This window comes from Seriola lalandi, unplaced genomic scaffold (genome assembly GCF_002814215.2).
Source record: "Seriola lalandi dorsalis isolate HSWRI2012SDOR001 ecotype SW California unplaced genomic scaffold, Sedor1 jcf7180002054168, whole genome shotgun sequence".
NCBI classification, from domain to species: Eukaryota; Metazoa; Chordata; class Actinopteri; order Carangiformes; family Carangidae; genus Seriola; species Seriola lalandi.
This window is the reverse complement of record NW_019524721.1, coordinates 82,412-107,988: the sequence shown is the minus strand read 5'-3', so window position 1 is coordinate 107,988 and position 25,577 is coordinate 82,412. Positions and strand designations below refer to the sequence as shown.

The window sequence follows — 25,577 nt, the reverse complement described above, 5'->3', positions numbered from 1 at the left end:
ATCTGAAAAGCTGTTAAATAAACATATGATTAAAGGCATTTGAACAAAGTTAAGTGGAATTTTTCCATTATTCAAAATTTTCACGCCAATATTTTCCCTTTTATTGCAAATAAATATCGGCTCCAAATATCGGTTATCGGCCTCCTTGACTACTAATAATCGGTATCGGTATCGGCCCTGAAAAAACCATATCGGTCGATCTCTACTTTTTTTCTCCTGAAACAGCACACACAATTTTTGCAGTGGGTTGTGGATCATTGTCTTGTTGGAAAATTCCCCTCCTGTCAAACTTCGTGAGACTGTGAGTCATCTTTTCATTCAATATAATATCAATTCCTCATCTGGCTGGCAACATGGTGTGTATATGGCAGAAAGAATACAAGACAGATGGAATTGATCAAAGATGCAGGTTATCTTAGCGTCATCAATGTAGCAACAAAAAGTAATGAAGTGGAAAAAAAACCTACCTGAGTCCCAGTTCAGATAACGGTAAGGCTTCCCGTTCGACCACTGCCAGCCATGTTCTGGATCCAGTGTCAGTCCAGTCCAAAGCTTGTCCCCTTTTCCCCTGCCCTCTGCTCCTAGTAGTGCTGTGGGCGTGTATTTTAAAAAAGCATGGAAAATGAAAAATTATAAAATAATAGCTTTCTTACTTAGTACCCATGCCTTCATTTAATCGTGTTAATCAAGCATAATTTTAATGAAAAATGACACAGTAAACTAATAATTATGAAGTAGATGTTGATTAAACTAGACTTCAGATCTTGCAGACTGGATCACTTATTATGTGGAAGAAATGATGAATGAATGTTACTTGTAGGTATTCTTCAAACACTTCTCAGTCTAAACACATGTATCCTTTATCAATACATTGAATATAGAGTCAGTGTCACCTTACCTATGATATAAACCCTTTCATGGGGATCGGTGATACTGAGCAGGGAGGCACCCTGCTGTTTGCAGCTAGCCACAGCCTGGGACCAAGTCAGAGCTGACTGGGTGTTGAGCTGGTAATACACTCCTGTTGCGATGTTTTGGTTCCAGTATAGTTTGGCTGTGAAATACACATACAAAACCATGGAAATGCATTAAAGAATGTAATTTTTTTTATGTTCCCTCAAGTTGCACATTTATGCCTCCATGTTTTCTTTGAATGTGAGAGGCTGATGTAAAGTCGAGATCAGTGCAAAATCAAATGATGCCCTGCTTTTTAGGGGCATTATTATCCTGAAAGCCTTCAGCCCAGTGTACATTTAAAAGAATGTGCATTGTATTTATGTGCCCCTCTCTCACTGCAATAAAATGAAACCTTTATTTCTCACAGGCAGTACTCACAGTTAGTTGGGCAGAAGCCCCAGATATTATGTTCAAATTTTGTTTCAACTGAACACCATAGGTGCTTTTCCTCCACGTCAACCGTAGTGCAGTCGGAGTACCATTCGTTTTTGTACATGAAGGGAAACATGCAGGTCCTACCATTTGCATTTCCTCCTATGGTAAAAAGTTCTGAAAGACCCAAACAAGGACAAAAGAACATATGAAAGAATAGTTTAATTAGTTTCAGAATAGTTGTACTTATAGTAATTAACAACAAGAATATGTGACAACTTATGATAGTAAGTGTGAAACTGTGGAATGAAATCCTTCTAATAAATGCCTTTTATTGTTGTGAGTATTTGGAACATGTATTGTAAATTCCAATGCATGAGTACCAGTTTGCTTCCTGCTGGCTGAAGCTAGCATATACTGTAATTATGTGTAAAAAAAAAAATAATAATAATAATAATTTGATATTTAACCCCCCACCTTTGAAGTCTCTAAATCTGTCATCTTCATCGTTCCAGTTTTATACTTTAAGTTCCATAAAAATTATTATGAGTTTGTTTACTGTACCTCTGTATGTTCTTGTGCAGGCACCACTGGACGTCCCTGAAATTGTCAGGTGGTTATTGGGTCCTATTGTTTTGGAGAGAACTGCTGTGTTATCTGCATTGAGCTCAATGTAAAGCTCTTGGCCTTTGAGAGCGAGCACGGTTTCATTCTTGCATTCCCACTTCTGGAGTTCACTGTTTTCGTCACACTCGTAGAGGCTTACTTCACTCCCCACACTTTTCCCCTGGGCTCCAAGGCACCTATTCAGCCACGTAGCCATAAGTCGGTCACCAGTTGTCCAGCGAATTTCAGGGCAAAAATTATGTATTTTAACCAAACAAAAACCAGTGGCTCTGTTTGTTAGTTGAAATGGCGAATCTGCAGAGAAAGTTTGTTCAAATTATCAACACACAGTTCTGTTTCTAAGAGAATGCAGGAGAAATCAGATAATGTTCTTAATAACAGTCTGTCATTGGAGTTGTTTCAACTGTGTCTTATTTGATTTTTATATTATATGGACAATAATACTGACATTATTCACAGAATAAACAGAAAAATTAATAAGCAAACTAATTTATTATAATTACAGTACCAATATTGTAATTAATATTGACTTGTAACAAATCTAAAAAACAGGATAACGCAGGTAACACACTGACACATAGTAAAGGACACAGTTTGCAGTATACCATTCAATATGCATAGTATACTGTACATAAAAAGCTTAAAACTAAAAGTTGGAATACTGTACCATCTGAAGCCAAACATTGTAATGTTTGGATGAGTAGCACCAAGGTTGTACAAGTTATCTTGATTGTTAGCATTTTTCTAAACTTTCTTAAAGCCAAAGACTTTGTCCATGTGTTGTTGCAGAGAATATGAGACGTGTGAATGATTGTGGAAAGAAGTGAATTTAAGTAGTACAGACGCATCCTGTCCCATCATATTGTCACACCTTTTTTTGAGTTATTTTTAATGAATCAGCTTTATGTGGCAGACATATTTATCAGTATTTTTTTTTTACTTCACATGAATAGGAGGGAAGTTTTGCTAAACCCAGTGTTTGCACACTCAGCAGTTTCACTGTGATGCACTCCCCTCATCCAGGAACATACAGTAAATACACATTACTACGATTCTTAAGTGGATGTGCTTCTTTGCATGGTGGAAAACAGGAAGTGTGAGTACTATGCTCCAAAACAGTATATGAGTTCTTTAAGTGAGCTATACGACACATGAACCGACGTGAGAGATACTCTGTATCTAAGAAAACAACAACAAAAAAAACCACCTTTAGACACCCATTAAAGTAACCACCAGTTTTCCCAGATATTATTAATTGCCATGGGGGGGGTTAAATTTATACACCCAGAATTTGGACTTGCAAGTGAAATGACAGATACTAAATGAAGTGCACAATATTGTAAATAGTGATTCCAGACATTCTTAATATTTAACATGTGGCTCATAAGTGATGAAAATATCAAACGAGTAAAAACTCAAAGAGATTAACACAAAAAGTCTTGGCTATGACTTTCCCATCATATGAAATGACAAAAAGAGAAGTGACTCAAGTTTCAGTTGGCCTTGCCAAGTATGTTTGAGATGGTTTCTAGAGAAGAGTTTTGGCAGTTTGAAATTGTAGTTTGTCAGATAAAGCATTGTGCAATATTTTTTAAAAAGGAAGCCACCATAATGCTGACAATCTGCCTTCTCTTTTGTCTCTGTGGGTAGATGCAAACTACTGAATAACTGACATGACGTCCCAGTTTCTGTAAGTTCTGTATGTTTCTTAATTAATTCTTGGATCAAGGTTTCTAAGGACAGGTGTCATATCCTGTACAGATTGAACTTGGCACAGGTGTGGTAAAATAGTCCAGAGAGTCTTTACTAGAGTGAAAGCAATGCACACAGTTAACAACAAGTATAGGCACCAGGCAAACAAACCAAGAGGGCGAAAGGCCCTGAAGTTCACATTGTCACTTGTTGCAGAGTATTCTTTGTTAAAACGTACAGTATCTTATAGATGTGTCCATACCTTCTGCACCTGGCTGATAGGAAACAACCGTTCCAGTAATCTGTGTTCTTATGATGAGATATGTTTGCAAATTATCTCATGGCAAAATTGTGTAATTGTTTTTTCCGATGGCTGTGACACAACTGGAACAACAATTAAAAGCATCTGGTGAGATAATCATTGTTGCACTGTGGTTGGTCAGATGTTTATTCACTCCCCTATTTAAACAGATGCTTTGACAGTTATCAAATCATAACGCTGGCAGATTTACTCGTTTTGGAGGAACAATACGCGTGTGTCAGACGTGAACGCGTTTTCAGAGACCGCAGGGATCTCATCATGGAGAGTGATGCTTGGCTGATAAGTCGCTTTCGGCTCCCAAGACATGTCATCATCGAGTTATGCAACAATTTAGATGCCCGTTTGAAGAGGGAATTGATTACGCATTCATCAATCGCAAAAACTACCAGTCTATAAATGTACAGGTGATTTTTGATGCCAAGCTATCACTTTTAAACGTGGTGTCCGGGGGGGACAAACGATTCTTTTATTTTTCAAAACAGCTGTGTTGGCGCGCGGCTGCAGGAGGGCGCACTGCAGAGCCAAAGTCTCTTTTACAATGCAAGCAAAAGGGCGTAGTTGCCATTCTGCTCTGGCTCTGACGCGAGTGCGTCTGTGTCTCCTCCACCACTTATGCCCGAGATCGCCTCGGACCCAATCAACGAGGCAATTTTCTCCTCTGTCCCCGTCAAGATCAGGCTGGAGTCTGGTTGGCCTCCTCCAGGCTGCCTGATGTTGCGCTTTAGTGCAGCAACCCGCTTTTTGGTGGCCAGCTTTATATCAGACCACTTTTTCTTGACCTAAATGTAAAGAATTGCCTTAATCAATCAGCAGGCATAAGCTTCTGGGCTGCGGATGAATAAAAGATCCATTTAAATCGTTAGGCATAGGTTAAATTATTGACTTGTATTCAAACCTCAGCCGGAGTCCGTTCCTCTATGGCAACGCTGTTGACTGCCTCCGTTACCCTCTTCCACACAGCGATTTTATGAGCTCCTTTGATCCCACTCTTCAGACTGCCAAAAAGCACATCCTTATTTTGCGCCACCTCGGATTTCAGGATGTCGATCTCCATCTCTGAAAAGTTTTGTTTTTTGCAAGTAACTCTTCTCACCATGTTTGACCTTAGTGGGCGAGGCCTCCAAACCAGGAATATTTAAGGGCGTAACATGTTAATGACGATCGAATTCAGCCGCCGCATTTATCAAGACCCGATCATTCTTACGCTGGGATTGCTCAGATAGGAATGTTTCAAGAATCACACGTGTATCCTATCGTAAGACCAATTCTGCGCTCAGATCTGTGCCTGTTTTCACGCAAGATTGATAAATGAGGGCCATTCAAAATGTCAAAGGTCAACTTTTTTGACTTGTAGGAGTCCACCTTCTTCACTTCTCCCTGGATGACAACCAGGACAGGGGCCTCCTGTTCCTCTGGCAGTCAGCTCTCAGTCATCTGTAAACTTACCTTTTATTAAATTCCTTCAAAGTCTTTGAGTCTGGACAGACATTGATGTAAAATGCAACATGACTGTTTGGCGGAGTCATACAACCACAAGGTGGTTATTCCATTTATTTATTTATTTTTGTAGGCTTTTTTTTTTTTTTTTTTGCCTTTATTGTTGCCTCAGTGAGAGAGAGACAGGAAAGTCAGGGAGAGAGAAAGGGAATGACATGCAGCAAAGGGCCGGATTTGAACCCGGGCCACTGCGGTTAAGACTAAGCTGTAATGGCACACGCTGTACCACGTGAGCCACCAGTACACCCCGTTAATTCTATTTAGTAAAAAATAACTAGCCAAATGGAAATTTATTGTGTTGTGCCAACACAGTTTAATGTTCATTTAAAAGTGACAAGCAGTGAGATTTTTGCGCATTTCAAGAGTACAAGCAATGAACAGCATCTAGTGGGCGTAAGCATAACATGTAACAATTATATACATTCAGTCATCAAAAAAAATCAAATACTAATCATTTCCATTGAGACATCCTAGAGCCTAAATTGTTCTGTTCCATGAGGTTAGACATCGCCAACTCCATTGAAACTCACACTTTGTGACATACTGTTAAATAACTGAATATAGACTGTCTATAGTAAAAAAAACAAACCAAGCAAAAACATGAATGAAAGTGTAATACATCAGTTTGAGATACAGCATCATGTATGTCCCACTAGTTTCTGCCACTTTATAAATCACAGAGTTATAATAGGCTCAGGATTTTCTACCTCTGCATTCTCTATCAGTTTATTGGTGTCCACCACATCGGGCTGAGATCTTTCACTGTCGAAGTAGAGTGGATTGTCAAAGGTGGGTAAGGGCCGAGGGGACTTCTTGTAGAGGAAGAATGCTATGACTATCAGTGAAGAAGTGATGGCAATGATCAGCACAACTACCAAACTCGTGTGGACACGACTGCGAGGATCCTGACCTCCATGAGGTTCTGCACAGATTAACCAAATAGTGATTAGTCCAAACAATTCAAAATTTCACTTTAAGTATAAAAATTATGATAATGACAATATTTTTTTGACCATTTGATTATTCAAATACTACACAGCTTAAGTAGATACAAAAGTGTAACTTACCAGGTTTTGACCCTGAATCTTTGAGTATCACTGGTGGGGATGAAGGGAAGAATGGTCAGATAACTAATCTCTTTTTTAAAGAATGTACATTTGTATTTCTCCATGCTATGCCATCATCCCTGTATCCATGTTGACCCTGTCACTCCCCAATCTACCCATAAAATTCTAGTATTAACTGCTCGGCAGTGCACAGTACACACATAAAATAAAAACAAGCTGTATAATTGAGTGCATAAACTTAAGCTCTGTACTCCAGCACAGTGACTGTGGTTAAAGAGCTTACTTTTAGCTTTATAAATATCTGGGGGATTTTATATCCATGTTGGGTGAACAGTGAAGTACTTGAAGCATTTTTTATACAGTACATAGTAACTTAAGCTTTCTCTTAATTTAATGGCCAAACAATGGGATGTCTTTGTCTAACCAAGACAGTCACCTAACCACAGTCTGAGGAAGTGTGTTTTACTTGTTGTAGAGTTGACTGAAGGCAAAAAACTTTGACAAAGCATATCTCCAGTAAAGCTAGTGAGTATCTGCTAATGTCTGTAGGTCTGAGACATTCGCTGGTCAAGGCTTTTTAACCAAATAGTGAAAATGGTGATGACTGAATTTAAGTTTATGGGCATTTTTTTTTTGTTATATGAAGTGTATATTACATAAGGCAGTATTTTGTTTAGCCTCATCCTAGAGGAATATAATAGTAATGTTTTAGAATTTACTTATTGTAAACCCAGTGATCACTCTATTAGGTACAAGCTAATGCAATCCAATACAACTGTTCTGCCATAATGTCTACTGTTACCATGCCCATAATGTTCAGTTTTTGGCGACACTGTCATATAAGTTTAAAATATGCTTCAGCATTAAGGTTATACTAGTTAGTAATGGTGTCATACTGGAGTACATTGTATTGAGAGACATCTTTGATATTCTGCCCCCTCATGTATATGCATGGGGAGGAAAAAAATGAGAAACACCTCTCAATGTAATGTAGTCGAGTACAACAACATCTTTAACTATGAAGTCAGTGATAAAAATCGAATTGATTTTATTCATTTCTATGCATCTCCTATTGCACATGGTATTATTTACATCCCCTGTGCTCAGGCAGCAATATCCGCCATTATATGCTAAAAAGTTAATTTCATAAGCTTTTTAGGAAAATGGACCTTTAACAGAGTCTTGCGTATGGTTCCCCCATACAACACAGGATTATTGAACAAGCTACACGTGTGAGAAGCGCTTATGAAAATATATTTATATGGGTATGATGAGCTTACCTTTAGGTGTCTTACAGATGTATGGTCTATCATGCCATCTGCGACCTGACTTCCAAATCCCACCTGAGGTTGATATAGCTCCAAAGTCAGAATCAGGCTCATCTTCAGCCCAGTTAGTGTAGTCCATGACTGTTTTATCCAACCACATCCATGTCCCTAGGGCCAAACACAAACTCAGGGTGTTACTATTTTCACTTTGATAGTGTGCTAAATAACCATTTTTATATCATTATGTACCATTATGTCTGCAGTGTTAGTCCTGTCGAGGTGTGTTTGAAAAGGAAACAAGGAAACAAAAAATAAAAGAGGAAAACTACTTTAGAATAAGACATTTCAGCTACAATTTAGTTACTGAAGTCTGGTTCACTTTTATCAGCAGGACTATTATACTATGATGGATTTGTTTAAACCTTTCACTAAAATTGGTTTCATTAAATACAGTGTTATTTTTAAAAAAATCTCTTTTCATTTAAAGATTTTCAAGAGTGTGATTATACCTTTATGAGTTTTATACAGGCCAATCCAGAACGAGGTGTGGCTGTCTTGAAACATTTCCACATTGCTTTGGAGGAATTGTTGCTCAGAAGGATCTTCAATGGTCGCCAGGCTTCCACCTTCACAAAGAAAAACAGCCTGGTTGTAAAAATTACTAAAAACATATTGCTAGGTGCTGTATTATTCACATGTACTGAAATCAGTTAACTACACACCGTACACTTCATCTACACTTGATCTAAATTCGGGAGTCCAGCTTCCTCTGAATGTGTGTGTCTCTTACCATGCCTTGCACAGTTGCTAGCTGCATTTGGCCATTCAGTTTCATCTGTGATAAACAAATAGCAATGACCCTTAAATGGCATCCAGGTATAACTCTGTTGATACTCCGCATTCGCCTCTTCAGGGCAAACTCCTGGGAAGTTGGTTGACTCTGTTGGTGCCACATCTGCGAGTGGCAGAGACAGTGATGATGATGGTGATTAATTACAAGATTACCTTCTGTGACATTCAATGCAGTGAACTTGAAACCTTTATATACTGGTCCTCTTGATCATTGCCATAACTAGCTGTGACACAGTTCAAGGATGAAGGATTTAGCTTTGTATCTCAGTGAACTGACTTCTTTTTCCCCAAAATCAGTGCTTATAAATTTCTTTAACAAAGGACTTCTGGAATCAAACTAACTTCAGTGTGGGAATAAAGTAAGAAAAACACTCTGATAGAGTGTGGGTGATGTCCACTGACTCCAGTCACTTAGAGCTTCAGACCTTATCTCCAGTGAGTTCTTGCTTTCAACATTGTTCTCTTAAAGACATTAATGAGCACTGAATGCTTGACATTAGTCATTGTAGTCATATAGAACAAGGTGAATATAATACCTGATATGACAGTCATACAGTAAATCAGCGCTATGTTAACCAGCTTAAACGAGTAGGCCGTAGATGTAGGAAAAATACAGTATAATTCATGGTAGAATCACTTAAACCTACACAGGCTGACACTTGTTATGACCGATGGACTGTATTCATTTACATACATACCTGTAGACTGCATGCAAACACTGTTCATGGTCCGGTTGCACAAAGCAGTCTTCCATTTTCCGTCAACATCCAGGTACACACAAGGTCGTTCCCTGCTAGGTTCGCCTTCAGCCCAGCTGGCAAAGTTCAGGTGCCAGCCATCAGTATACCTAAAGTAACCCCCAGTCTAAAAGCAAGGATGGATCAAATTATTAAAATTCATCAGCATGTATGTGACTTGCAACATGCAACATTGATAGATTAAACAGATGTTCAGTTTTATGTTTTTGTTTCAGAGTAGTCAGCTGCCTTGTGGGGGTTCTGTGCTGTATATCTTGAAGCTACTAATTCTGGTTAATTGTTCATTCAGTAACTTAATCCCTTGATAAATTACTAAAGGATTTTTTAACCTAATTACCAGTGGAAGTAGGAGTTTTCATGCTACAGTACAGTAATTCCAGATGGTTGCGGCATTGTACCTGATTTTTGTTCAGTCCAATCCACAGAGGAGATTTGAGATTCATAGCCAGCAGCTCAACGTAGGCCTGTGTCCATTCATTTCGCAGGCTAGCCAAGCTGGCTTGTTCACCTTCGCAGTGTCTCTTGGCATCACCCCAGGTTAGATTTTGAGTCACAGCCTTGATGCTGTCATTTCCCAGAGCTACATAGACTGTAGGAACTATTGGTTCTGGTTGACCCTGGATGTTTGGGTCTGTCGAGAGCAAGACAAAAATTCTTACATAATTATTGTCACAAGAACTGTAGATCAAAGTTTTACAATTCAGCCAATTATTTACAAATTCTGTGTCATATTTACTGCTAACAATTCCCCAAACCGTGTTTTACAGACCTCACTCTAATACATGGATACATGCAATACTGATTTTTGGGAAGAATAGTGTTGTATACCAATTGCACTTCAGGAAAAAAGACATACTGTAATTAAGCAACATATTATATTCCTTTTAAGCCTCAGATCATTTATAAAGCAGAAAATGGATGAACTCACCAAGATCTCGAAGACAGACAAATCCGTTGGTGTCATTGCAAGCTTTAATCAACCATTTACCGGTGCCAAGACTTGGATTATTGTTCATCACAACACAGTCTTCCTGGTTAAGGACAGGGGAGTGGTTAGGATTTCAAATCTTTTCACCATGACATCTAATTTAAAAATCATGAATTTTTGTCTGCTTTACATCATGACAAAAAGTAAGTACAAGCATTATTTTACTTTAACCTGAATCTTGGAAATGTTACCTCATTCCATCTTTGATAAAATGTCCCAGGACGATGCTGATTTTTCTAAAGAGCAAAAAAAATTTGTTAAAATCAAAATATTAGCATAAACAATATTTCAGATATTATATTATTAAACAGTATGCCTAACTCAATGCTAGGGGTGTAACAATTCTGGAACTGCAGCAAGTTAAACCACTGGAGGTCAGCAAAAACAGGATTTACAGCTGGTCATTTACATGGCAATTGTACATATATTGAATGTACTTACAGAATAGCCCCAGTTGGTATATCGCCTTGGTTTTCCATCAGTCCAGTAAAATCCATCGTGTTTTATGCCATTCAAACCTATCCACAGGTCTGTATTTGCTACTTCAGCCATTTTGGTGATCAAAAATGCTGAAAATGTTAAACATAGAAATTTTAAGTTTTTTCCTTATTTTGGAATAATTTCCAACATATAATAGGAAATGTGATATGATTTGATTCATTTAAGGATTTCAGACATACAATATTAAACAAAATCCTGAAATCCAAAATACATTACCACAATAGAATAAGAAAACACTAAAGGATGATGATTAACTTAAGCTTTAATTAGTTTGACAAAACAACAACTCAGGATCCACTTTCTAGCTTTTTTTGGGGGATTTTTTTTTTCCTGAATATATTTTTGCAACTGTTTCGAAGGTCAAGAATTAGCTCTCCCACTTTCTATTTACATTGCAGACATGTTTGTATATGATTTTGATCATTATAAAAAAAAATACATATAAAAACAGACCAAACCTTGCACACGTCTTGTAGGAATAGAGACTAAATTTCCTCCTATGGTAATGCACTGTCTCCTTGCTTCTTCCCAGGTGGTCCTTCGGGCAGAGTTGATACTATAACACTGTCGGTAACAAATAAAATAATGATTTTCCACTCTACAAACAACTGTTATCCTTGTTTCATGGGGCTTTGCCTTTGTCCTTTTTTTGTTTACAAAATTCTGTAAACATTTTAAATTTATTTATATAGATTTATTTTTATATCTATATAATTATTATTTTATCTTATTTAATTAATTTTTTTTAAAGAAATTATCGTTTAAAATGTTTAAAAATATTGTTATTATCAAAATAAAAAGTGCTCTAAGAGCGCATTTGGAACCTCAACTAAAGATCTTTCAGGATTTCTAACCTTTGAGTCAAATTTTGTCCACTTGAGTGGGCAGCCTCCTTTAGGAGGACTAGTTGGGGCTGCAGTGGTGTTGACAGGTGGTGAGGTTCCTCGTTTACAAATGGACTGGTGCTCTTGGCCACAGTTACAAGTGCGCCAGAAGCCTGTGAGGAGAGCAGAGATGCAATGAGTAACATTTCACCAGCAGCATATTAAACTAACCAGAACGTCTTATCTCACTTTGATACTTGGTTAAATTTGTCATTCTTCCATTTGTTGCATGCCACTCTTTAGATTACTTACCCATGTAGTAAGCCATAGTAACACAGTTCTCATCAAAGGCATCAGCTTTAGGTTGATTTTCATCCCATCGTTGCAGTGCTACTGGAGAGTCATCCATCCACCTTGAAGCACACACAGTTAAGATGAGCTATGTAATCATGGAAACAAAAAGCACTTGACAATGGACCCTTTTATCCATCATGTTTGCATTTTGCATATAGTAAATTAACAGATGACAGTTCAATGTAGGGCTGACCATAAATGTAGCCAGTCAACTTACAACAAACCCACTAAAATCAAGAAGAACAGCTTATAAAGGCAAACTGAAGCATTTGATTGGCTTAATGAGGCGGGTGAACATTGGACGAGTCAGTGATTGAAATAATACCCGTCTCTATACCAGGCTACATATATAAATATATATATATATAAATATTAATTTATCTTTTTTTACATGCAAAATATATATACTTTTTTGAGTATATATATATCAAATCCCTCTCTTTTCTCTTTCTGTAAAACAAAGATATTAATGCTATATATACTATATATACTGTATCACAGTTTACGGTATTTACTGATACTCACCAAAATGACCCATCAAGATCCACTGACAAACCTATATAATAGTGCCCATAGCTTCTGGAAATCTGTGATGACACACACACATTAAGAAATACATGAAAGTTCAAGACCTTCATTTCTAGTCGGTAAACATAATATGTGCCAAATTTGAATGTGCTGTTTTTCTTTTTCAAACCAAAAAAATACTTACCTGTTTCCATAAGAACACATTTTCATCTTTACTGCTGATAGATACCAAGTCGCCATGCCTCCTCTGACAGAAGTGACGAGCGTCTTCCATGGGCATGGACATTCTGTTAATGTAATACTGATTCCCTCTCCACACAAGCCAGCCATCTGAAGTGGTATTAAACTCTGCAGAGGTTTGAGGAAAAAATATATTTTGAGTTTTAAAAACATATTTTTATGTTCCTTTCTTTTACAGTAAATATTTTACTCAACCTCTGTTGAGTGAAAGGTTAAACAACATAGAAATGATATTTTATGTCTTCATGCTGGTGACAACCAGGGCTGGAGGCATTATGTTTGGCCAGAGGCAAAACAGAGGGAATTTAAACCTCACCTTGAGGGAATTTCTTTGGCACAAACATTTACTTAGACTCAAAAATGAACTGATTGGACTTTGGTGGACAAAGGTCAAAGGTCACTGTGACCCCCCCCAAAACACAGTTTGGCCTTACGAACTCAATATCTTGGAAACTCCTCAAGGTATCCCTTCAAATTTGGCACAAATGTCCACTTAGATTCAAGGATGAACTGATTAGATGTTGGTGGTCAAAGGTCAGGGTCACTGTCACTCAAGATATGACATGCTAATTAGGATACAATTCAAGACAAATGTCTGATAGGAAAAAATTATGAAAGCGATGGCATTTTAAATCCAAATGGTATCCTGCAACTTAACTGATTGACGCAGACATACAATCGCGAGCTGGTAAGAGCTGGCTTAGGTTTTTTTGTCACCCTGGGTGGGTGTGTGGTTAAACAATGTTCACTTACCTGTTGTGGTTGTATTTGGAGGCGGGTTTGGAGTCATTCCTGTAAGGGCACAAACAACTGTCAGTTTCAGTCCAAACAAAGCTAACATAGCAAACATGTCCGCCATTCTTTCCTACTTTGTGTCTAATCTCATACTGTGGGATTACTAAATGTATAATTTGACCTTACTTATTAAAACTTGTATACATATACTTTTAAAGTGTATGTTTGGGTACAGTAGAATTACAATACTCTTCAACATTTTAGAAAACACACCAAAGGTCATGCTGACTTTCAACTTTGAATATATTTGAGGGAATTCACATTTATTATGTGGGCAGGATTTGTATTGTTTTTTATTTAGATTTTCTCAAATTTAAGACAGAAAGTGCAGAAAGACAAAAATCTTCAACATACACTCAGTGGCTACTTAATTAGGTACACCAGTAAGATTTAACGTGCAATCCAATACAACAGTTCTGCCATTAATTATACATTTACAAAGACAATTATGTTAACCTTTGGTTGACGCTGTCAGAGATGTAATAAGTTAAGTATATGTTTATTTTTGAGATTGTAGTTTCCTGTGGTGTTACATTACACTGAGAGGTAGAAGACTGCATAAAGAAGACTAACATTTCTTACACTGTAGTTCAGTATATGTTTAATTCCACATCACCCTATGATTCGGTATAGTATTTTGGTCTTTCTCCCACTGGATTTGGATTTGGAGGTTTAAAATGCCTGTAGCAAGTGCTGTGGTTTCTTTAAACCTATTGGACCATTGACTTTTGAGAGAGTTGGTTTCACTTGATTGTCCTGGGTTAATCGTCCCCTTGTACTGCTCTTGTGTCACTAGAACTACCGATATCTTCATAGATGTTTTTGGATTTTGCTCATTTTCTTAACTGCACCTTATCTGTCACTTTGATGATTAAGAAAAATATCAGTTATATATTGCATGTTTTTGGCTTTATTACCATTCAGTCTAGTAGTGTAGTTTAGATTTCTGTTCTGGCTACTGGCCAAATATAAAAGAAATAATCAACTCTTATCCCCTCTCTTTAACCTTTTGTTGGGATGTGTTTGTGAGAAGTCTATGGCTTGTAGGAAGCTTTGCAGAATGGGAGAAGGCAATCACACATGAAAGATTGTACATACAGTGTGTCCTGGATGATAGTTAAAAATAATTTCTCCTCATACTTTGTTTCAGAGGAGATAAAAGTGAGTATTCAGTAAATGTTTTCTCAACTGTACCTTGACGGATCTGACACAGCCAGTCATTGTAAGTCTCACAGTTCACATCGTTCCAGGACCCAGACTCATCCCAGTTATATATTTTGTATTCAGCACAAGATTCTGCGTTATTAAAATTGTTTGGCTCGCCTTCCTGCCAGTGCTGGAAGTTTACCTGTAAACATAAAGAAAATAATAGATTTTTTAAATTTTTTTTATAATAAATGTATACATATTAAAAAGAGAGAGATTGAAGCATTTTAGTTATGAAATGAGTTGTAAAAAGTTGAACAAACAACTAACCGGGGATCCATCACTCCATACATAACCACTGTTTGGATCAGGGACATGAAGTCCAATCCAGCCTTTTCCATGTCTGCAGTGCAGCAAAAAAAAAAAAAAAACCTATATAAATCACTTGAGCATCCATTTTTATTTTATAATTCAAAAACACAGAGCTTTCACTAATTTTGCATTTGTCTGATGATGCTATGTCTCATTGCTCCTCTGTAAAGCAGCTAAAATATTTAACTTTCCGCTCATTGACGTCCGCTAGAGGCAAGACTCAAGCGATGAGCTACAGCAAAGATGGTGGAGCTGAAGAAGCCATTGTAAAGAAGAGGTGCCAGCTAAGTAAGTGTGACATTAACTACTGGATTAATGCTTTAGATTTCAGTTTTCCACTTTAAGTTAAAGATGTATTTAACTATCTCATACCGTCCCACTAGTAGGTCAGCAGGGCTGTGGATGCTGAGCAGGTCTCCTCCAATGGCCCTACAGTAATCCCTGGCCTCAAACCAGGTCTTCTCGTTTGCACGAGGCCCTGTAAAAAACTTAAAGACAAGAAGTGTGGGCTAAATTAAAATACACCGGATATGAGATGATTTGAATAGAATTTGAATTTTTTTCTTCAAAAAGATATATTTGACTTGTTTTTAAACCCAAAATTAACTGAGTTTTTTGGCCACTGGCGGCATTAGAAAGAAGAAACAAGTTGCAAATACATTTACCAGCTAGTCATAACTGTGTGTGTCAGGTAGTATACGTTGGTTTGCTGCAAATGACTTTATAAGAGCAGAGAGAGTGAACCAAAAGCTCTACTGCCAACACACTCTGTACCGTAACACACACATCCTGTTATCAAAGCACACTGGTAAGAAATATGTGTTAGACTAAAAAAGTACTTTTAAACCAATTCTTGTTTTCTATCATATCTCATAATTCATATTTTATGTGACTTTGTGTGATAGGAAATATTTTAAATATTATGGAGGTTTTAGGTTGTAAACACATTTTTCCATCATAGCACAGAATAACTAAATGCAGAAAAATATTTACATAGTAAAGAGAACATACTTTGTAGAAATAAGAGCACACATACAGTAGTAGAAGTTTAAAGTAGTGTTTGTAAAAAGTGACCTCTCTATCACCATCAGCATTAATCTGGTACTGAAATTGTTCCACAGTTGGTGTGTGTGTTATTTGAATTGCCTGGAGTAGCTCAAACTCTGCGTGTGCTTGTGGTATCAGTATGTAACATATTTTAATTGTGCTTAGCTGAGGTTGACCTCTGGTTGTACCTTAGAGCAGACGTTTCTTGTTCCCACACGAGTCCAACCATCTGCACATGAAGGAGGTGTTTGAGTTGGTGGTGGAACAGTTAAAACTGCCCCCTCTGCCAGGTGTTTGCAGATGTATTTCTCCTGATTAGTGCAAGGCAGGAGATCCCAGAGTCCAGCCAAAATCCCGGTTGTCATGGCAACACAGCCCTGTCGATAACCTTGATGAGGGGAAAAAATAGTCAATTGTAAATTGTGCCGCTGCTTTTTATCCCTACTATCTAAAGATGGAATTTTATATTTCTGCGTACCCGGCATTTCGGCGTTCCAGTGAGTAAACCTCACTGAGTCTGTGTTGGTCCACACGAACTGATCAATTTCTTTCTGGTTTGAGAGTCCTAGCCAGAAGTACTTCTCTGGTCTCAAGCCTACCAGGCTGACTAGGAATGCGTTGTCCACCCTGGAAATATTTCCGCATTTTATATATTACTTCTTAAATAAACAGTTGTTAGTGTTAACAAAATATGATTGTTATTTTCTTACCCATTTGAAACATCAGCTAAGTAGGACTCTGAGCTCTTGCACTCATTTTTAGCTTCATCAAAAGTCTTTGTCTCAGTTCCCACAAAGTAGCAGTAGGAGCCATGTCTTTTCCAACCCTGTTGGAAATTGAGCACTGGTTAAAACTGAGGAGTTATAAAATTTTGCATGACCATATTGTTGTAAACGAATATTTTTAAACGAAGAGTAAAATTGCATTATTATTCTATTATTCTACAAGAGAGGGATGACTTGTGAATGAAAGTGAATTAATCAGTCACTTTTCCAAAATCTAATTTCAGAGTTTTAATCACACACCCTGATTAGCCGGATGCTCATGAAGGCCAAATACTTTTTTTCCATGACTAGATGTAAACTTCACTCACCGCTTTGCAGCCTATGTCCAGCTCTACCTCATCTCCAGTGCGTTCAGTTTCACTCTCTTTCTTACAGATAAAGCCGTGTTTCTCATCACACAAGCGATCTGCCCAGTTCCCTTTCTGAAAGAAGAAAGCAGCATAAAGACATTTATAAAACCAATATTTGTAGCTTTACTGGCTGGATAGTCCACATATTAATGTTTTTAAAAACAGTTTTATATTGTGGTGAAAACTGAATGAGAAGTGAAGATTTTTTTTTTCATGGACTATTGACTGTTTTTTTTTTTTTTTTTTTTTGGCCTTTGGATTTTTTTTATTTGCTAGTGACCACTTTGTTTCTATGCAGTCAAGATCAAATCTGTGTGCAAACATTTCTTTAATGAGGAACAAAAATGTTTTGATTTTTACTTTGCTTTCTTCCTTTTTTCTTGGTGGGTACTGCAAAGAATTTGTTGCATGAAGCTTTTCTGACACTTTGCCCATGTATGATGTGTCCAGATACAAATTTATGTATAGAAGAAGGATTTATATGCGCCATTATACCCACATAATGTTCCTTACCTCCCCCGTGATGAGAACACAGTCTTCTTCAGCAGTGGAGACAGCTGGTTTCCCATACTCCCAGCTGGTAAAGCTGACAGTTGACTGGTCACTCCAGTCAAACAGCCCCTCTGTCTTCCTGTCATTCAGTCCAATCCAAAGCTCATCAGTGGATGCTGCAGACATGGACAGTAAAGAGTATATCACAGATGAACCGGTGGCTGAGATGTCACAGTCTTAAATGCTCTTTACATTTATAATTAATTTTTTTGGAAGCATCTGTACATCAGTAAACATGGACAATCACAGAGTATTTAAATTTAAAGAATTAAATTCTAAAAGTGTTGATTTTAGGGATGCTTTGAACATTATTATAAAAAGTCTTATTTTCTTCCATAGGCCACCTTAATGGGTTTTGAAAATGAGGCACGCAGCAAACTAAAGGTGAGAACATGCCAACTTGTCAAGATATAGGATTTTCTCCAGTATAGGTGAGTCACTTGAACTTAAAGTCAAATACAAAAAAAAGTTTTAAAATCATTCTACAGCGAAAAACAGATCACCACTGTCTCAACTGTTTGTGAAAGTTGGACTGTCTTCATGTATGGCCTCATCACATACTGTATCCAAGTTGAGAGATGACAAAGCTTTGGTCCTCCACATTGCGAATGCTCACTAGGTCCCCATGTTCTTTGCGACACTCTTTCTGAGCATTCATCCATGTTTGAGGGGTACGCTGGAGGTGGAAGCAGTGACCATTGTAGGGAATCCAGGGGCTTGAACAAAATCCTTGCTCAACTGATGGAAAGAACAAAGATATATTCGACTGAGTGATTGATATCATACAGTGAGTGTGTCCGATAAAGAAACGTTACAGAAATCAAAGTAGGTAAGAGTATGTTTCTGTACTTTGTGGTGGAGCTGGCGGGGTCCCATCATTGTAGCAGATGTAGCCCATTTTCTTCACGCAGGATGAACTTTGCCAAGTGTGCTGCCCAGCAGAGTCAAGAAATGCACAGTTGTGTCCCGGATTAGGAAGTGGGTTTCCTAAAAAAAAAAAAACAAACATCAAGATATAACTTGAGATTTGTTCTTTACTAGTGGATATCCTTGCATTGCATGTTCCAATGATGTAAAATCCCAGAATAATTTGTAGGAGTTATTGTAAATTTTAGATATGAATAAAACACTGCATTTATGCTACCATTTAACATTCTTGTTTTCTTGTATCTGATATCACCAGATGCTAGAAAACGCTCGATACTGGCAAGCAATTGCTTATTTACAAATTCAACAGAAAGAGCAACATTAGCTTTTATTTGGAGGCATGTTTCTGGCCACCTGCCAAATATAAGTCCATTAAACACTCTCCTTTTAGTTCTGTTTTTGATCTCCAATCATTCCTGAGGGAAATATCTGGCTCTTTATCAGCTGGTTGCTAACTTTGTCTGTCTGCTGTTTGGTGGTGGGCAGGTAGCGCACAGTGAATTGATCAAGTCTTTTTTTCGGCTCTTCAGCTGCCTACGTCCGGAAACGATGCTGATGAGACGCTATAATGCTCCAAAGAGCTGAGAGGCTCGGCAGATTATTCAGTGTGGGTTCATCACTACACGTGACCCTTTTCATATACAAGTAGTCATGTGATCCATTGGTAATATATAATAGCATTGCTATTAGCAGCTTTAAGGTTTAAAATGTGTATTTTTGTTGAAAACTGTACTGTAAGAAGCAAAGACTGTTTCATTTCATACAAAAGGTTAAAAGGAGGACTTGTTATATGAATGACCACTCTTGAAGACAAGTTACAGGGGGACGTTACACACAACTTACATCTGGGATTTGCTTAATAGAACAACTTTTCTTTTTGCTTTTCAGTTCACTTCTGTGTATCTCAGAGGGTCAGGGCTTAAGGGATCTTTTTACTGGAGTAGCGACTTACCAGTGCCCCATCTCAGATAACGGAAAGGCTTCCCATTTGACCACTGCCAGCCATGTTCTGGGTCCAGAACCAGCCCAGTCCAAAGTTTTTGCCTCGCTGATCCTAAGAGTGCTGCATGTTTATGTGTGTTTTTGTGGTTGTGAGGGACAAAAAAAAGAGTAAAGGACAGAGTTAAGAACTTGTTCCTCTTTTTCACACTGTTCCTTTTTTGTTGCTTAATAACAAATCCACAAAAAGACAGAAATCAAACAACCACAAAGACCTAAATGTAGTGCATCAAAAACACAAGGGAAGCAATGTATTGTATAGAAAAAGAAATTATAACAATCAAATTTGATCATGTCCCTAATGAATATCAGGCTTCAAATGTTTTGTCTGTGAATTCATCAAAAAAAACGGATCATTTATCAGCGCATCTAATAATTTGTAAGTAAGTGATACTAAATTAATTGAAGGTGATTGGCCCAATGACACCTTCAGATTTGCAGACAAAGTGCAAAGGCTTCGTATCACTCATGTACAAAATGGATTTCACAATCTGTCCTCTGTGCTCACAGTGTCACAATGATCCTTGGACTATTTAGAGAAACACTGGTGTGATCTTACTGTGAGGTTGTGGAGCATGAAATAGCTGCTGTCTTAAAGGTTTGCACTAGTTCTTGAAAGCTCATGCAGTGTGTAGAAGCCAACTGTAGCAAACAAGTTGACATTAATGGGTGCAAAAAGTAACTGGTGGTCATTTTATCTATGATTTCTTGTTTTTTCATAAAACAACGCTTGTCTCCTTTATCCAGTTAGATTATGCTGTCTTTGTCAAATGCAAATAAACTAAACTGAAGATTTCTTTTAGAAATCAAGAGACATTATCTTTGTTTCAGTGCAGCACCTTTTGTGTCATTGTCATTGAATGAAAACATACAAGCATTAAGACCAGATCTTTGGCATGTTGTCAGAGTGGATTCATTAAAAAGCAGTTTATCAAAACATAATTTTTTGATGAATTTCATAACTTTTCTAAACGTATCCAAAAGTGATGCATACGTTTATTATCATATTATGTTTTCTAACACAATGTGATGATAATTTCAGGGACCTCTAAATTAACAATTTCATTTTACATCAGCAGAAGTTCAGAAGTTCTACTTGCATTTTTTTTAATTTAATAATATTTACATAAAACAGATTCACCCAGATCAATATGTGCAATTTTTAATAATTTGTGTTTAAAAACAAAAATCCACCAGGTGGCACCTTACCTGAGATGTAAGCCCGCTCATGGGGGTCAGTGATACTGACCAGCGAGGCACCCTGCTGTTTGCAACTGGCCTGAGCCTGAGGCCAAGTCAGAAGTGCCTGTGGGTTGAGCTGGTAATTCGCTCCTGTAACAAGGTTTTTCATCCAGTGGTCTCTGGCTGTTTATTGATACAGAAATATGGAAAATGAAATTCTTCACTCAGAGATTTTAATTCATAATTGTAACCTAAAATTGTGATTTAATACTGTGAGCTTTGCATACATATAACATGTCGACTAAACTGGAGCTAGGCCTCTAATCAGAACAACTTCTAATCTGAACTAATGTGCGCTCTGGAACCAAATTAATCTGCTTAAAGATGCATATAATGCTGACGTGTACAACATTCACTTCCTGCCTACTCACTGTAGTGATATTTCAATCGTAGATGCAGTACTCACAAGTAGTCGGGCAGTATCCCCACTGTTCACGTTCATATTTTGTTTCGATTGCACACCAAAGACGTTTTTGTGAGGAGTCAAAGGTAGTGCAGTCTCCAAACCACCGGTCTTTGTACATGAAGGGAAACATGCAGGGCTTACCGAATGCATTTCCTTCGATGGTATAAAGTTCTAAAAGAGAAAAAATAGTTTGATCAAATCATCACATCTCCTTTAATTGAACTGTCATCAATATATTATTCTGCAATGGTGTCATGTTTTTCCAGATTTGCATGGCAGACTTAAATCATTTGTTTGCTTTCTCCTCTCTTCGCTATTGATGTGCTCTAGGCGTGCACAGCCAAAATCTCATGATGAGGAGCTTGATGCCTCGTTCTAGTTGATTATAATTAAACTGATGTTTTGAAATCAGTAAGTTTTAGTTGCCAGGTAACATCGTGTAGCCACACAAAGTCATATGAGCCAATTTAAAGGGAGAGTGCTGTTCAGTCTTATGGCTACACGTCTGGTGCCCTCCAAAGTTTTCATACTCTACCTCTGTATGTTCTTGTGCAAGCACCGCTAGATGTCCCAGTGATTGTGAGGTGGTTATTTGGCCCAATGGTTTTGGAGAGAGCAATTGTTTCATCAGGTTTGATTTCAATGTAGAGCTCTTGGCCTTTCAGGGCGAGCAGTGTTCCATTCTTGCATTCCCACTTTTGGAGGTCAGACTTGTCGTTACAGTCGTAGAGGCTCACTTCACTCCCCACACTTTTGCCCTGCACTCCCAGGCACTTTTTGGTTGTGACAGCATAAAGCCGATTACTAGTCGTCCAGCGCATGTCAAGGCAGCGGGTAAATTTTTTCAGCAAACAGAAACCAGTGGCCTTGTTAGTGAGTGAGAATGGGGCATCTGCAGAGAAATTTGAAAAAAAAAAAAAAAAAAAATCTGTTGAATTAATCCACACAATTATATTTTGAACAGCCTATCACATGCATAGATGTATTTGCAACATAAATTACAAATTTACCTTGTAACAAAGATAGTTTCACGTTCTGTCTATGAGTCCTTCTTTTTCAGGATTTTCTTTTTTTTTTCTTTTTATTTTCCCCAAATTACAGTTGACAACATAAAGATAAAAATAGGTTGTTTTTTTGTTTTTTTTATTACTTTCTGAAGATACATTTGTTTCACTTATCTTTGTTGTTTTCTACTGGAGCTTCTCTGTTCAAAACACATTTCCTGTTAAACTTTGACAGACTAGAGCTGCACTCACAGCATCCTTGAAATAGCCGTCGATACAGTCTATCACTTTAGTTGAGTCAGTTGATTGTTTTGCCCAAATTTGCACCTTTTAGGAATATTTTTTAAAGATGCATAAGAACACGATATCGATTCATCATCATCATTTGCAATTTTGCATAATACATTTACATAATCAGTGCTAGCAGTAGTTCTGAAAACACTCCTGTGGGAAAGTGAATGTCCGAATTTGAATTTGCTTCTTCTCCAGTCAGACAGTAAAACAAATAAGGACAATTGATCCTTACATCAGTACCTGTAAGTAAGACATACTGAAATCTCCCAGACTTGCAAAATACAAACCTTGAACAAAGTCTTAAAAAACAGAAAATGCTGCATATGAAAGCTTGAGTTCATACTGTACCATTTGCTGTTGAACAGTGAAATGTTAGGATGAAGAGCACCGAGGCCACTAGAGTTATCCTTGGGGTCAGCATTCTTCTGATAAGTCTCACAGCCGCAGACATTGTCCATGCATTGCAAGCAGAGGACTTATGAGCATGAGCATGGAAAGGAGGGAATCTTAATAGCACTGACACTATCACTTCTTTCCTCCTTTTCAATGAGTAAGTGTCATGTTTCAGATTGGCAGATTTCAGCATTTTACTACTGGTAAAAAGTGGGTGGGGGGTTGGGAGGGAAGTAGGGGCAACCATACACACACTTTTTTGCTCGCACGGATGTCACACTCCAGAAAGAGCAAAAAGTGGCCCCATTCACTTCCTGTCCCGGGGAAAAGAAGAAAAAAAAAAAGATTTATAAGAGATTCATTCTAAACATGACTCATCAGATTCAGTGGTCCAGACCAGCATCCATCCTCACTGACTTTGGTTCATATTCCTGATAACGGCCACTGGTGTAAAAAAAAAAAAAAAAAAAAAAAAAAAGAGTACTAGAAACAAAGTAGAGGATGAGTGCACTCAATCGCTCACCACTTTGAAAAAATGTTAGCAACCACCTAGCAGGAACTCAGCAATAAGCTTGTGAGTGTTTTGAGTGTTGCATTGTCAGCAAGCATGCACTGATTTTCTTCAGAAATATTTTTTTTATTTTTCATATATTTATATATTTTCATAATTTCCCTTTTTTCACGCAGAGCACTAGAGCATTTTTCAATGACATACACAAGAACAACACTATAATAGCACACTACTAATGTGCCATTGTGGATTACCTACAATCACAAAAAGAGACTCAATGTCATGAATTCACTGATCGCCTATACGCTAGAAACGATTTGTGCTAGGTGTAAGGAAGCACAAATTACTTGTGAGGTTATTAGACCAGAGTGATATTGCATTGTTGCTGATGAAGAGAACATTTTGTGCATCCTGAGTGTAGCAACACGATATCCTGTTTTGGGGGAGAGGCATTCAGATGTTGAGGTTTGTTCTCCAACTCTTCCTTGACATCTATCATAGCATTTTGTATTCTCACTTCCTCTTTTGTGATTCTCCTTTTTGGTGCAACTGTGCTGAAATATTAACGTTTGAGACTCTTAAGTAGGACAAGTGGGATTTGTACACTTTTGTATACTGTTGTGGGTTTATACCAATGGAATTTCTGAGTAGCTTTGTTGTAAGTCCTCAATACAGATGTTTATCTCCTAACATTTTAAGGGTCACTCTAAATTTGGACTAGTGATGATAATGGTAAAAAAATTATATATTAAGATGTTGTAATTCAAGCTGCAACAACCTCATTACTGCAGCTTGATGTCAAAGCCTAAAGTACAAAAAACCTAGTATCCAAGTGGACATGTGAAAACCACCAAGCACAGTGGATTAGCATTTACCAGATATCACCCCAAATCTAAGACTGATCAATACAAAGGAGAAATTATAATTTAAAAAATAATAATGCTCCTTTCTAACACTACAGTACTAATGGGTGATACTCCCCAAATTTGTAATTAACCAAGAAGAGAAACTGCAGTTTAAGTTTAAGGTCAAAGAACTACAAACTAATTGACAAATCCCCAGTTGTCACACGAGGTGGCAACTACATTCTGTAAAACAAACTGGGACAAATTGCCACTTCGACAGAAAATGGTAAATCCCAAAATCAGAGACTATCGTGGACGAATTCGTCACAACCCAGCTCAAGCCTGGACAAAAAGGGAAGACCCTTCTCATTTTACGTAACTGCATGAGAAATTAAATAAAAGACAAACCAAATGCTATCCAACCAAGTGGCCAGGGAGTCCTGTTCTGGTCATCATAAAGGAAGTGCACATGGTGATAAAGTATAGGTGGAGGAAAAAAAAAACCATAACGGTCCATTTCAGTCAGGCACAGAAAATGTCATGTCACTTCTGCTGCCTTAAATTGGTGGCTTTGTGTGGAAACTGAACAAAATACCACCACCGGCTCTTCAAAGTCTCTGTCAACACTTGAAAGCTATGAAAAAAAAGATTAAAGTCTACCAAAGCATGTCTACCACCTGCTGTTCTTTGCTTATCAGCTGATAGAAAGTCAGTCTCGTTGCTGTTGCCTCCCTCCTGCGTGCGTGAGAGAGAGATTCTGCTCTTCGTTCATGATTTCCTGAAAACACACCGACCTTGGCTCAGGTGTTTTGATAGTGTCCTGTCTCTGTCAGAACATTATCATTGTCAGTTTTGTAGGCCAGACGCCTGCACACCTAACAGACCTGACACCTTGGACAGAAGTGGGTTTACAGCCCCTCTAGAAGACAGAGTAGGAGGAAAAGAATGGTTATTGGGTGGAAAAGGAAAGAAGCAACCTTGTTGGTTATGTGTTTCATTGCACATTTAACCAATGTGAAAAGAATAAAATAATGTAAAATAATTATGTAATAGTATTTCCAA

The 25,577-nt window shown here is 37.7% G+C and overlaps 2 protein-coding genes across 2 annotated transcripts in view; both read right to left on the bottom strand.

Annotated features, from left to right (window-relative positions):
* Nucleotides 1–2,753, bottom strand: part of LOC111653169 (macrophage mannose receptor 1-like) — a 19,010-nt gene extending 16,257 nt beyond the window's left edge. The window contains exons 1-5 of the mRNA XM_087173304.1: nt 2,624–2,753; nt 1,894–2,250; nt 1,336–1,506; nt 899–1,054; nt 468–590 (exon numbers count right to left, since the gene is read on the bottom strand). Coding sequence (XP_087029430.1) covers nt 468–590; nt 899–1,054; nt 1,336–1,506; nt 1,894–2,250; nt 2,624–2,696 — 880 coding nt within the window. The 5' untranslated portion in view covers nt 2,697–2,753. The remainder of the gene's footprint in view (nt 1–467; nt 591–898; nt 1,055–1,335; nt 1,507–1,893; nt 2,251–2,623) is intronic.
* Nucleotides 2,754–5,752: 2,999 nt separating this feature from the next.
* On the bottom strand, nt 5,753–23,311 carry mrc1b (mannose receptor, C type 1b). Its single transcript, XM_023403650.2, has 31 exons — nt 23,115–23,311; nt 22,004–22,360; nt 21,469–21,639; nt 21,030–21,185; nt 19,774–19,884; nt 18,744–18,881; nt 18,456–18,632; nt 17,856–18,010; nt 17,301–17,414; nt 16,918–17,033; nt 16,686–16,834; nt 16,396–16,595; nt 15,533–15,648; nt 15,119–15,191; nt 14,837–14,990; nt 13,601–13,639; nt 12,792–12,955; nt 12,605–12,666; nt 12,038–12,138; nt 11,756–11,898; nt 11,360–11,465; nt 10,842–10,969; nt 10,592–10,636; nt 10,341–10,443; nt 9,811–10,043; nt 9,353–9,518; nt 8,593–8,757; nt 8,312–8,428; nt 7,815–7,970; nt 6,535–6,564; nt 5,753–6,389 (listed from the first exon to the last, which is right to left on the bottom strand). The coding sequence occupies exons 1-31, from the start codon at nt 23,215–23,217 to the stop codon at nt 6,142–6,144; spliced, it is 4,296 nt and encodes a 1,431-aa protein (XP_023259418.1). The 5' UTR covers nt 23,218–23,311; the 3' UTR covers nt 5,753–6,141.
* Between the last annotated feature and the right edge of the window lie 2,266 nt (nt 23,312–25,577).

Excerpts from the sequence above, each read along its gene's own strand:
- mrc1b (XM_023403650.2), bottom strand. The coding sequence starts at position 23,217 with ATGTCTGCGGCTGTGAGACTTATCAGAAGAATGCTGACCCCAAGGATA. Across the intron at positions 8,758-9,352 it reads TGTTTGCATGCAGTCTACAG|ATGTGGCACCAACAGAGTCA; the intron begins GTATGTATGTAA and ends TGCCACTCGCAG. Across the intron at positions 6,565-7,814 it reads CATCTGTAAGACACCTAAAG|TGATACTCAAAGATTCAGGG; the intron begins GTAAGCTCATCA and ends CATCCCCACCAG.